The 12,007-nt window shown below is 43.5% G+C and overlaps 1 protein-coding gene across 1 annotated transcript; it reads left to right on the forward strand.

Annotated features, from left to right (window-relative positions):
- Positions 1–3,858: 3,858 nt before the first annotated feature.
- ALKAL2 (ALK and LTK ligand 2) lies at positions 3,859–8,932 on the forward strand. Its single transcript, XM_075557182.1, has 4 exons — positions 3,859–4,117; positions 5,496–5,549; positions 5,633–5,713; positions 8,868–8,932. The coding sequence occupies exons 1-4, from the start codon at positions 3,859–3,861 to the stop codon at positions 8,930–8,932; spliced, it is 459 nt and encodes a 152-aa protein (XP_075413297.1).
- Positions 8,933–12,007: the final 3,075 nt, after the last annotated feature.

Genomic DNA, 12,007 nt, shown 5'->3' on the forward strand with positions numbered 1-12,007 from the left:
CCAGCAAAATAAATCCACTTAGGAATTCATCCTGAAAATACCTCAAATTGATAATGTCAGCATAGTTTAATAAATCAGTGCACTCTTTTCTTGTACAAGTTTCACACTCTGTAATTTTTTTTTAATTTTAAGGAGAAGCCCCTGGATTCATTTTGGAGCAGAGCTTGTCAGATGACTGAGGTAGCTCATGAAGTGTCAGATCTGTTCTTGATTGCCATGAGTCCAAACACTAACCAGCCTTAGCTCTGTTGCCACGTCTGTGGTATGTGTGCTGGCAGATACAATTGAGCTGTAAAAGGAACTCTGAAATTTCTCTTTTAAAATTTATTTGTGTTATTAAAACTGCAAAAGAAAAAGGGATACTCATTTTGGCAATATTTCTTGGTTGGTGGAATTTTGGGTGGGAGGGATAGATTTTATAGATATATAAAAAATAGGTTGGTTCATTAAAATACTATTAAAAATGGGAAAAACTATGTAAATTTAGAATAATATGTGATTGGGCTTTTTTATTTCTTTCTTTCTTGTTTTTCACCCCAAGAATATTCTTTTCCCAAAGACAATTTTTTACCAAAAATATTTTACCATATGCTTCCATTATTCTATAAACCAAGGTTGTGCGCTGCACACTATAGGGTCCAGCCTAAATGATGGATGCTGAATGAGACTCATTCACCACTCACAGCCACTTATTCTAAGTCAAAGCTACCCTCTAGGGATGGTTATTAGCCAGAGGCAAGTGCTTGCCACTAGGCGTCGCCCTTGCAAAAGGAGCTCACATTTCTTACAGAAAGGAGGAAAGGGAGAAAGAAAAAAATTTATCTCACTTTCTCTGCCGTAGACACACTTGATGTGATTTTTAATTTTCACTGAGTACATTTTAAGAGAAACTTGCACATTTTTGTCATATTACTTTAATCACATTGGTAGAGGGAAAATGTTTACTTTGAAAGCAAACCTGTAGCTTTCAGAGTCTACCAAATTAGGGGGGGGGGGCTAGATGATGGAGTGTTAATATCTTCCATATCTATTCTTCCAATCCCACCCCTCTCCAGTGCATACTATATGGAGAAAATAGTGCAAAGGGATGGAGGGAGAGGAGGGGTGAAGTGGGAGGAGAGAAATACAACCATGCAAGTCTTTTTTGTGTCAATGGACTATTTCTAATACACACACACACACACACACACACACACACACACACACGAAAACTGGCACCATTTCCGTTGTGTCTTTGTCTTTGTGTACCTGCCTTGTAAATGGTGAAGGCTTTTCATTCCTGCCCACACTCTCCCTTTCTGGCATTGCACTTGAAACACCTTTCCCAATTAGATCCTCTTTCTTGGAGGCCATCCAGCTTCCGCCCAGAAAGTGCCAATAAGATGGGAAAGTGCCCAATTGATTGAGAATACATTTTCCAAGAAAAAAAAAATTAAAGTACACAAATCATTGAAGTCTCACAGATGTGTCGGCCTACATTCAACCCCCCAAACTTTCTTCATGAAAGTATCAGTCTTTGACGCAAGAGCCCCAAGGAGGGACCACCTGGAGAATTCTACAGATGTCGAGGGAGGGGGAGCTCGGGAAGAGATGGCGGGCGAACTTGGAACCAGAGTTCAGCAGCACAGGCAGGGTGGAGTGGGCAGTCAGAGGAGTCTGCAAAACCGGCCCTGGGGGTGTTTTCTCGCCACCATTGATAGAATGGGTAGGTTCCAGGAACAGGATGCCAGTTCCTGGATGCGTGCAGAGGAAGGGCGGCTGCTGCGCTCTCCTCTGCTCCCCTGCAAGTTACCGGAACTTCGTCTTCTTTTGCCTCTTTTCAAGTCCAAGGACCCTCGTGGAGCCCCCGCCCCTCCCTGCGGAGCGGCCCGGGACAGGGGGCACTGGCCCAGGAAGAGGGTCCGGATCATGCAGACGGTCTTGGCGTCTTTAGAGTAGTTCCCCAGCTACACCATCTGATCCCTCCAAAATAGATAGACTTTAATTGACTTATTAAATGTCGAGGCAATCAAGCAGCCGCTCCTTTTTTTAATAGCCCCAAGATCTACATTTAGACAAAAACAGATCCAAGTTCCTGGTAAAGGCGTTTCTTCTCATCCTGTCACAAGTGACAGGAACGGAGGGAAATAGACTGAGAGAGAAAGGGAGGAGGGAAGGAGGGAAATGGGGAGACTGGGGCGGGGGGGCCGGGGGGTCTGACGAAGATCCACACAAAAGGGTATGAATATTTCAGCGGCGTCTCAACGCGATTCTAATTAAAGACTCCGGCTTCTGAACCTCGGGGGACACGAGCCCCACCTCTGCAGCGCAGCGCGCGCATAAGAAGTGGCAGCGCTGCCCCGGCCGCGCGGAGCCCAGCGGCGAACTTGGGCAGCCGCGCTCCCACGCACCCGCCGCCGCCGTCCGCCCACTGGCAGTCGGCCGTGAGCTGGCGCCGCGACTCCCGCGCACCCCGAAAGCTATATAAGCCGAGGCGCCGCCGGGCATGGAGTAGTGGGGCGCGCTGCGACTCCGGGCCCGAGGGGACCGTGCCCAGCCGTCGCCCGCTCCGAGGGCGTCCAGGCAGGTAACTCTCGGCCGAGGTGAGCCGCCCCGCGCCGCGCGCCCCCCGCTCCGCATCTCCCCGAAGCACAAGTGGCCCCCCACCTGGAACTGGCCCAGCAGTTCACGGCAGAGCGTTCCTGCTGCCCACGCCCCACGCCCCTGGGCTCTCGGCTTCCCGCTTCCTCTGGGACCTCCGGACCTCCACGGGGCGAGCGGGTCCTGGAAACAGGGCTTCTGCGAACAAGATTCCCCGCGGGGCGCAGCGCGGCGGCGGCTGCGGGTGCCCTCCCTGCCCGCGCCCCAGGTTCCCCGGAGCCTCGCCGCGCCCGCCGCCAGCACCTGGGTGCCCTGCTCCACGGCCCCCGCGCGGCGCCCCCTCGGCCTGGGAGACCCAGTCTGGGCCGTGGACGGGGCTTGGCGAGCCTCGGGCTCCCTGTCTGGGCCCTACAAGGAAGCGGCAATAAAAGGCATTGCTTTAGAAACTTAATGGGAAGCGCCCAAACCCGGCGCGGGCTCATCAAAGTGCCACGGCGCTTTCCGTTCCTTTCTTCTCTTTTAAGGAGGATGAATGGACCACCAAAGGGCATCACGTAACTGGAGTGTTGGCCCCGCGGACATGTGGGTCAGAGCATCATGGTTTGTGTTTAGAAAATTTAGAAAGTGCTTTTGGCATTGCTGTGATACTGGGAATTCATTTGAATGAAAAGTTAAAGGTGCTAGCCCGGAGGGAAGAGTCGGTGAGGCCAGGGTTTTTCAGAGAGATGGAAGAAACGGAAGTTTAAAGTCAGGCTCCAGCCGACCACCGGTGTGTTTCTCTGACCACGGCGGCCGCACTGCGAACGCCCGCTTCACCTGCCCAGCCCGCCAGGCCCCAGGGGGCGGGCGGCCCCGGGTGGCTCCGCAGCTGAGAAGCCAGCACGGGGCCAGAGGCGGCCCAGGGACTTAAAGATGTCCTTCTCTGTAGGGCGCTAGAGGCGCTTGGGATGCGCTGGGCAAAGGGCTTCCTCCCTGGTGCAGGGAGGTGGGTTTGGGCAAAGCGGAGCTTGGGAGGCTTCCAACGCCAGGTGGCTGGATCTGCCTGCAAGTTTAAGTGGGGAGCTGGCTTGCTTCCTGTCCCTGGACTCCTCCCCATAGGTTTGCTGAGTGTTCGTTCCCCCTCCCCCACCAACTCCCCAACTTGCTTTTCAACTCCCAACCCACCCCCCTTCTATTCTTCTTTCAGTAAACCAAGATCCCGGAGAGGGTGCTGGGTGATCTCCTCAGGCTTCATTCCGACCTTGAGGCACCACGCTGGCCCTTCTAATACAAACTGAAATGAGTGGACCGAGGCGCGCTGTCCTCCTGGGGCTGGGGCTCTTACTTGTAGCGGTGGGACCGTGCCTAGGGAGAAGCGAATCCCAAGAAACCACCGACAGACACACTCTTTTAAACCTCATCATGGAGATCATTCAGGAACTTAAAAAATACCACTTGGGGGAATACAAGCGATTGCAGTTTTCCAGCAAACATGATTATACTTTGGGCCGTAGAGAGGTCACTGACTACGGAGTTTATCCGGAGGAGCAAAGAGTTGGTAAGTCTTCCCCTTTTCCATTACTTATCTCATCAAGTCTTTTACACACACACAACATCATGGACTAACAACTTTATCCTTGAGTATATTTATCTAACTTTGGTTGAAGACAGGCATGTATTTAAGAAGGCACATTTTTAAAAAGGAAACTTTCGAATTGTTTTAAAAACACAAAAATTAGAAAACATTTTAAAAGAAAGATAAATGAATAAGGTTTTATTCATAGCTGCATCACAGATAACTAGCCCACTTCTCAGGTGCACAGATTGTTACCCATGTTGGTATTTTCTGCTCAGAGCTGTCATCTGTTATTTTAGAAATGGAAATATTTTCAGCAAAGCATTTGCAACTGAAAAAGAAATATTTTAGAGCCCCCCGCCCCCAATGGTAAAATCTTTCCCAGAGTGACTGCCCCGTGGGAAATTTCTGAGGAAAGCATGTAAGCTTTAGTGCTTTTCATGACACAATTAGGTCAAACCTGATAAGGTCAATTTTATATAGACTGACTAAAGTTAGGAGTAAATGAAGACTGACATCAGGGAGATGTCTGAACCTTGCAAGGGAGTAGGCTTCTGATGGAAATGTTCCTTCAGATGATGTGTGGGAAGGAGCTGAAGAGCATTTGTGGAAAAATAAAGTGTGACGTCACATACAGTCCTCAAGAAGGTACCGGTCCAGAACAGAGACGTGAACATCGATGACTGTAATAAACGAAGCACAAGCCTGAAACTGGAAGACCTGTCGGTACAGCTATTGCCATTTACCAAGAGGCAAGCAGGAGATGTAAAAGGAGACTCTTTCTTTGCAGCAGTCTTCCCTTGGGAATTTTATGTTTATTTTTTTTTTCAAATAGAGTTAATGCATATGTCAATTTATTTATACCAGCCTTCTTAACAGGTGGTTTTAACGGCAGTTCACTCTTTAACTAAATATATACCATGAAATTGTAAATTCTGAAACAAAAGAAGGGTCAGAACTTTTCTCCCTAGAACCTTATGAGGTTGTGGGATTTTCCTACAAGTTCTACAAAATGCAAGTAAAAGTGATTTATTCACTGGAAACTCACTGTCAAAAATAACTTTCCCTACTGTAACTTTGATTGCTGTCTCTAGATGGTCGAGGCTAGACAGATAGCACTGGGCTTTGTGCTCCAGTTTCTTTCAGTTCTGAGGAAAAATATGTCCCTGAGGATACGTTTTTCACATCGTCACATCTAATAATCCAGGGCAGCTCTGGTCTGTTTTACTTGGTGCACATAGCTTGGCTAAAGCGGAATGTTCAAGAGCTTCCTCAAACATGCACTCAAGCTTACATGGACACAAAAGTCCTTCTTCCAGGCGACGCAATAATGCACTCCTCTTCTCTTTCCCTGTGGCAGAAATTGTGCCTCGAGACCTAAGAGTGAAGGACAAGTTTTTAAAACATCTTACAGGTAACGCTTTCTTGTCATTCATTCCTTTCAAGTGGCTCTGCATCTTGCTGAATCCTCATGATCTCTTTTCTTCCATTTCTTAGGTCCTCTTTATTTCAGCCCAAAGTGCAGCAAACACTTTCACAGACTCTATCACAACACCAGAGATTGTACCATTCCTGCATGTAAGTGGCATCTAGAAACTGCTGGGGAAGTACAGTGTAGACGTATGATTTTCTGAAATATATTCCATGTACTTCCATCAAATGGGCCTCTTTTACAATTCAACTGTGCCTGTGTGTGTGTGTGTGTGTGTGCATTTTCTTTCTTAACTCTGGAATTAGGCATTAGTGTATCCATGGTCCCCTAAGAAAAGGTACAAAATTTGGGACAAAACTAAAAGAATTGTTGAAATTAATCAACCTTTGTAATAGACTTCTTTAATTCACATTCCCATTTTGTATATGTATTCTGGGTCATGTCTGTATCTACTGATACACTGCTATGTATCATACTTACAATACACAATGAGTGGAATGTTAAAATTCCGACTGTCCAGCCTACTGCCTGGGAGTGACAATCAGATTGACCTGAATCATTCTGGGTGAACTTTCTCGACCATCTCCAGTACCCTGAGCAGTGACTCTCCCATCAGTAATTCTGATGCCACCATTCAGGATTGTAACTGCCATTTCCAAGCTAGCTTGTCCGGCTGCGTTACTCCGTGACTGGAGCTGCAGAGCAATCTCAGCAGCCGAGCTCTCAGCTGTACAATTTTCTCCTTCTTGTTGGTTGCCTTTCAGTGACGAGTATAAAAACATTTCTGTCATTTTTTCCAGCTTGGTCTTTCTGTTATACACAGCAAAATGTATTTCATTTCCCCAAATGGGTTTCAGTCTGCTCTTCACACTTTGCATAACAATAGCAGGCGTGACATTTGCTAAAGCCCTTGCCCAATCTTTTATAATGGGCTCAGGAGTCTTACACCTGATTATTTTACTAGCCACTTTCAGACTATCCAGAGGGGCCCAGTGATCAGCACACCAGCCTTACCTTCCCTGCCTCAGAAAGTATCAGTTTACATGAAGTGGAAGCGTAGGAGCTCCCACCTCTCTAAAAAACAGTACTATGTAGTAGGTATTTTTGCTAGGCACATTCACAAACATTCTATCAAGTAATTTTTACAACAGCCCAGTAAGATATGGATTCCTATTATTTTACATATGAAACTGTGGCAGACAACATTGAAACACAGCACACAATCAAGCAGGAACAAAGGGGATTCAAATGAAGACCTGTCTGGTCAGGCTGAAATCACTCCATTCCAAATCCAAGGCCAGCAACAAACATTTCCTAAACGGGTTTGCTTCTATCACTGAAAAGTACTATGCTTCAGACCCACTCTTTCATTCATGTCATATGTACCTAGTACACCACAGCTTCCTTATTTCCTTCCTTTAAAATGGAACCACCTTCTGTTGGAGAATTATTAACCTACTTCCTGGAGTCAGAAAACAGTATTGTTTAATGTTGAAGTATTTTTATATGAAACAGCCTTACAGTGATAGCCACCAATTGTAAATGGAAAGTGATCTTAGGAGTCTTTGCATCTAATTCTTTCGTTTACGGGTAAGGGGACAGACTTTTATGAGTTTCAATTGTACAGTCACATGGCTCTTAGCAAAACGGGGACCCAAACTCCATGTTCGGACTTCAGACAGTGCTTCTGTAATCCATGTTCTGCTCCACTCATGCTGCTGCTTCTGCTCAGCCACTTGGGGTCATGGGACCAAAGGTCATAAGTTGTGGCAGTGCTCGGAACACAATTAGAGATCATTGAAGAGGACTACCTTCAAATGAGTGACTATTGCCTTTTCACCTCAGCTTAGGCCATAAACAATACACTGCGCTGCTTTAGCCTGCAGGAAGAAAATTCAGCGGTCTGGGCTGCTGGGCGAGAAAGGAGACGGAGGGCTTTCTGACTTCAAGTGTGGATCCCAGGACTGACAACATGGGCACCTTGTTATGAAGTCTCACCCCAGACCTACTGAATCAGAACTCTAACGATTCACAAATAATTTGCACACAAGTTAACATTTCAGAAGCATTGCCGCAGAAAACATTTGTGTTTAGTGGGGATATGTGATCAACTTCAGGATTTCCAGATATGTTACTGGGAAGTAGTTAGTAGCAAGAGTGTGATTAGATCAGCTTTTGAGTTCACACAATCTATCTTCAGCAGAATAAGTTGCCTACTTAAAACAATGATTCCAAAAACTGGTGTAACTGATTAAAAAAATCAGGAGTCCAGAAGGCACACCTTCCAGCTTTGGATGCTTCCCCTTTGAAACCCAGTTAACTTGTACAATAAATACTTAGGTTATTTTTAGAAGTGGAGCTAGCTATTTATCTGTTTGACATGCTGTGCAGATTTATAGTTGTCACTTTAACTCATTCATTCTGATTTTCAGTTAGGAATATGAACACTTCCAATTCTAATTAGGATTTTGCTGCTTCTGAAGACTAAATATTAGGTATTTGAAAACTGCTGCAGTTTTCCACAGAAGCACATTGTAGGAAAGTTACCTTATGGCTACTAAAACTAAGACCGCGTGCCCCTCATTCTGTTCCAACCCATAGCGTCCTTAGAGAACAGAGTAAAACTGTCCCATAGGGTTTCCAAGGTTTTAAATTTTAACGGAAGCTGATTGCCATAACTTTCTGTGGAGTGGCTGGCAAGCTCAAACCACCGATCTTTTGGTTGGCAGTCAAGTGCTTAAAGTTTTGCATCACCACACCACCCTTTCCATGATCACTAGCCCTCATTTATCTTCAGTAATATTTATCTAAATAGAAAATATTAAGGGAAAATCAGTTTGGCTTCAGAACTGGTCATCACTTCCTTTGGTTATCCAAGTGGCAACTCTGCTTTGCTATGTGCCTTTGGACCCACTTTCTTCAACATTTTAATGCTGAACGGTTTGTGCAGATAGGAAAAACGGGTGTTCTTTTGATGAGCTCTGAGAGCAACTAAGAAGAAAATGGGTAGAGAGCAGCTGTGCAGTACTGTTTTTATGCCCCTCTTCCTCCCCCACCTGTTAGTCGTTAACTTGACCATGTGATGCGGTAACCCCTGAAGTACCATAAATGATTAAATCAAGAACTGAGAGCCCATGATTACTGATGACAGTGTCCCTACTGCTCACACGGAATTCAAAATACTTAAAGGAATAAATAGGCATCAATTTCTTACATACTTGTCCCCCAAACAACCCCCTTTATTTCATAAAGTAGCGTTGTTCATGTAACTGACAACAGTCTGCCTTCTTCCCACTGCAGATTACAAAAGATGTGCCCGGCTTCTCACTCGGTTGGCTGTCAGTCCAATGTGCATGGAAGGATAAGGTAAGCTCTTTGACAGTAAAATTGCATAGGCACACATAACAAGGATGGGAATTCCACTTGAGGCATGAAAAATTCATAGGAGCTCAGAAAGACATAGTCTTTGGCAAAGGTAACTTTATTTTGAGTACGGTTGTTGTAACACCCTCATTCTCAAAACCTTGGTCATAAAGAAAATGTACCCCTGCTGGTGAGAGACAGCACTTCAAATCATCTTGTCTTTTTCACATGGTGATTGACACTGAGGCTCTAAGAGGGGCTTTAGCAGTGAAGTTGTAATGCAGTGGGCTGCAGTCTGAGAGGTCAGCAGTTCAAAATCATCAGTTACTTACTCCATGAGAAAAGACTAGGGCTTTCCACTCCCATAAAGAATTAGAGTCTGACAAGCTCACAGGGACACTTGTACTCTGTACTCTTCGGAGGGTCATGAGTTGGCCTTGACTCCATAGCAATGAGCTTGGTTTGGTTTTTGCAGGATGTACTAATGAGGCCCTTGTGGTGCATTGTAGCAATTAAGCACTTGGCTGCTAACCACACAACTGGTGGTTCAAACCCACCAACAACGTCACAGATGAGGCAGTCTACTTCTGTAACCATTTCAAGCCCTGGAACACGACTGGGGCAGTTCTACTCTGTCCTACAGGATCACTGATACTCAGAATCGATGGCAACAAGTTGTACGTTAATTAAAAACACAGTACATTGGTGAATTTCAGCACAGACCTAAGTACATAAATTAGAGACCTTCTTCACTTTTAGGTTTTCACTCACTCACTCCTAAGTGAGCATATTATTCATATCCATGTAAATTCTCTAGACATATCTGATAAATATTTGAAGTTTCATTACATCATTAATCCAATAGAGAATAGCTACCCTCTTTTAAGCAAAGTTATGTTCTCATAATCTCTAAGTGTAAAAATATAAAAACACCCCAAGGGTTTATTAAATGTTTTATCTTAGCCTGTTGAAGACTAATATTTACACACGTAAGACCTATTAGCTATGCAGTCCGTATCATGACAGCAAAGGTATGGTTTTTTATTTCTGAGATATATGTCAGATGACTCAGCCACTTTATATATCAACAAAAGCTTTAATTCACCATCTTTATAATTACTGTACATCTCATTTTGCCAAGTACTGCTAGATGTTGAAGATACCACAGTAAACAAGACATGATTCCCACCTACCAATTGGTGTTTCCCAAGAAATTTATTAGAGCTGACCCGAAATTTTAAGTTAAAAATGTGCTTATATTTTATTTTTCTAGCAGTTACTCTAGTTTGATTCATGTAAAATGGATAAAAGAGTAGTTCTCTTGTATACAGACACCCTTATTATGAAAAAGAAAGACAACACATAAATATTTAGACAGCAGCAGATGAATGATGAGACAAAGCCTTGGCTCTTTGTGTCAGACATATCGGAATAAATGTCGATTGAAGGCATGGCAAGTATGCAGAACAGCATCTTTAGACTATTTTTTTTGTATCAGAAATATTAATGACAACATTAAAGAAATAATAATAAACAGGAATAAGTGAGGGGAAATGAAGCACGATATAAAGTGGATAATTGATAATGACACAAGGAGACTACACTTTGTACAAGTTGTCTGACACTTTGTACTTTTGAGGATGTGAAAAGATAGATTCTACTGCTAGTTAAAACTAAGAAATGGAAACAAAATTTTAAAAACTAAGAAATGCGATAGAATTAGAATAATTTCTTATTCTAATATGGTTTAATTTCTAGTATCTTGCTCACATGACATGAAACAAAGGTTTCATTCTTCTTTCTTTTTCAAACGCAGTGAATGGAATGCCAGTCCCTGTTAAGTCTCTGAAGGTGGGATGCTAGGGACAATGAGAGGGCAATTTTTATTATTTCCCTACATTTACATCACCAACTTCCAGAGATGGACTGGGCTCACTTTTAGAATAAAATTTTATCTTTTTACAGGTAGAGACAATAAATGCCCTCTTTCCACTCAAAAAAAGTGGGCACTTTGTCTACATTCTTCCTATCTCTTGGCCAGTTAATTGGCCCACCACTGACCTATGGTCCCCCTTTCTCAAGAACCGTGGGAGTAGGAGTTCTCAATGGAACTTCCATAGCATCACTAGTGAGAGTGGTTTCAGATCTGCATCAGCCTCAGGATGGACACATTGCTGCTTTGACAAATGCAAAATGAGTGCTACCATGGTTCTCCAGCACAGGGAATTTGTAAAGAGATAGTGCTTAATTATTTATAAGCCCTGGTAGTACTATATTAGGCAGGTAAAGTAAATATTGTATTGGGGAATGTTGTTGATAATTAACAATACAACCCAATGCAACAATTACCCACCTTGAAACATTCAATTAGAATCTGACTGGTTAATAAAAGGACTAAGATACATGTCAGAGCTTTCCATTTCTTTAAGAGCACCATAATTGAAGACCCCAGCTGCTAGAACTAGCAGTAACTCTGCTGGTTTTAGCCAAGAGACTGGAAATGTTTAAGACGCTAATTTTCCATCTTTATGTCCTGTTGTACTAATTTTCTTCCAATTCCAAAGTGTTAAAATTACAATAATAGATTATTTTAACTGGTTAGTCATTCTTCTTATTTAAAAGCAACAATATAGATACGTTCAATTGTCTATTACTTTGCAGCCTGGTTTACAATCAATGAAAGATATTTTAAGGGCCCTTACATACACACACACACACACACACACACATACACACACACCCCTATCACTTGATGATATGGCAGTAGGAAAAGACACAACAGTTTTTATGGCTACCACTTTTCATTTTATAGCAGTAAGTGATGTGGTATCACTACTGTATCTAAATATTTTTCTTTTAATGTATTTTAATGTAATATATCAAATTAATGTATAAGTATACTTATTTATACATAATATATGCTATATAATTAGATATAAAATAATTTAACTACAAAGCTGGCAGAATAACATTCTTCTTACTCCAGAGTATCAGGTCATCTTAAAGGTTCAGGGATTTAGAGGGACCTTGTACACACTGACGTCATCTCAGAGCCCAACCCTTTGCTTCATTCCTCC

Source organism: Tenrec ecaudatus, chromosome 8 (assembly GCF_050624435.1).
Source record: "Tenrec ecaudatus isolate mTenEca1 chromosome 8, mTenEca1.hap1, whole genome shotgun sequence".
Lineage (NCBI taxonomy): Eukaryota > Metazoa > Chordata > Mammalia > Afrosoricida > Tenrecidae > Tenrec > Tenrec ecaudatus.

Excerpts from the sequence above, each read along its gene's own strand:
- ALKAL2 (XM_075557182.1), top strand. The coding sequence starts at position 3,859 with ATGAGTGGACCGAGGCGCGCTGTCCTCCTGGGGCTGGGGCTCTTACTT. Across the intron at positions 4,118-5,495 it reads TCCGGAGGAGCAAAGAGTTG|AAATTGTGCCTCGAGACCTA; the intron begins GTAAGTCTTCCC and ends TCCCTGTGGCAG. Across the intron at positions 5,714-8,867 it reads AGATTGTACCATTCCTGCAT|ATTACAAAAGATGTGCCCGG; the intron begins GTAAGTGGCATC and ends TTCCCACTGCAG.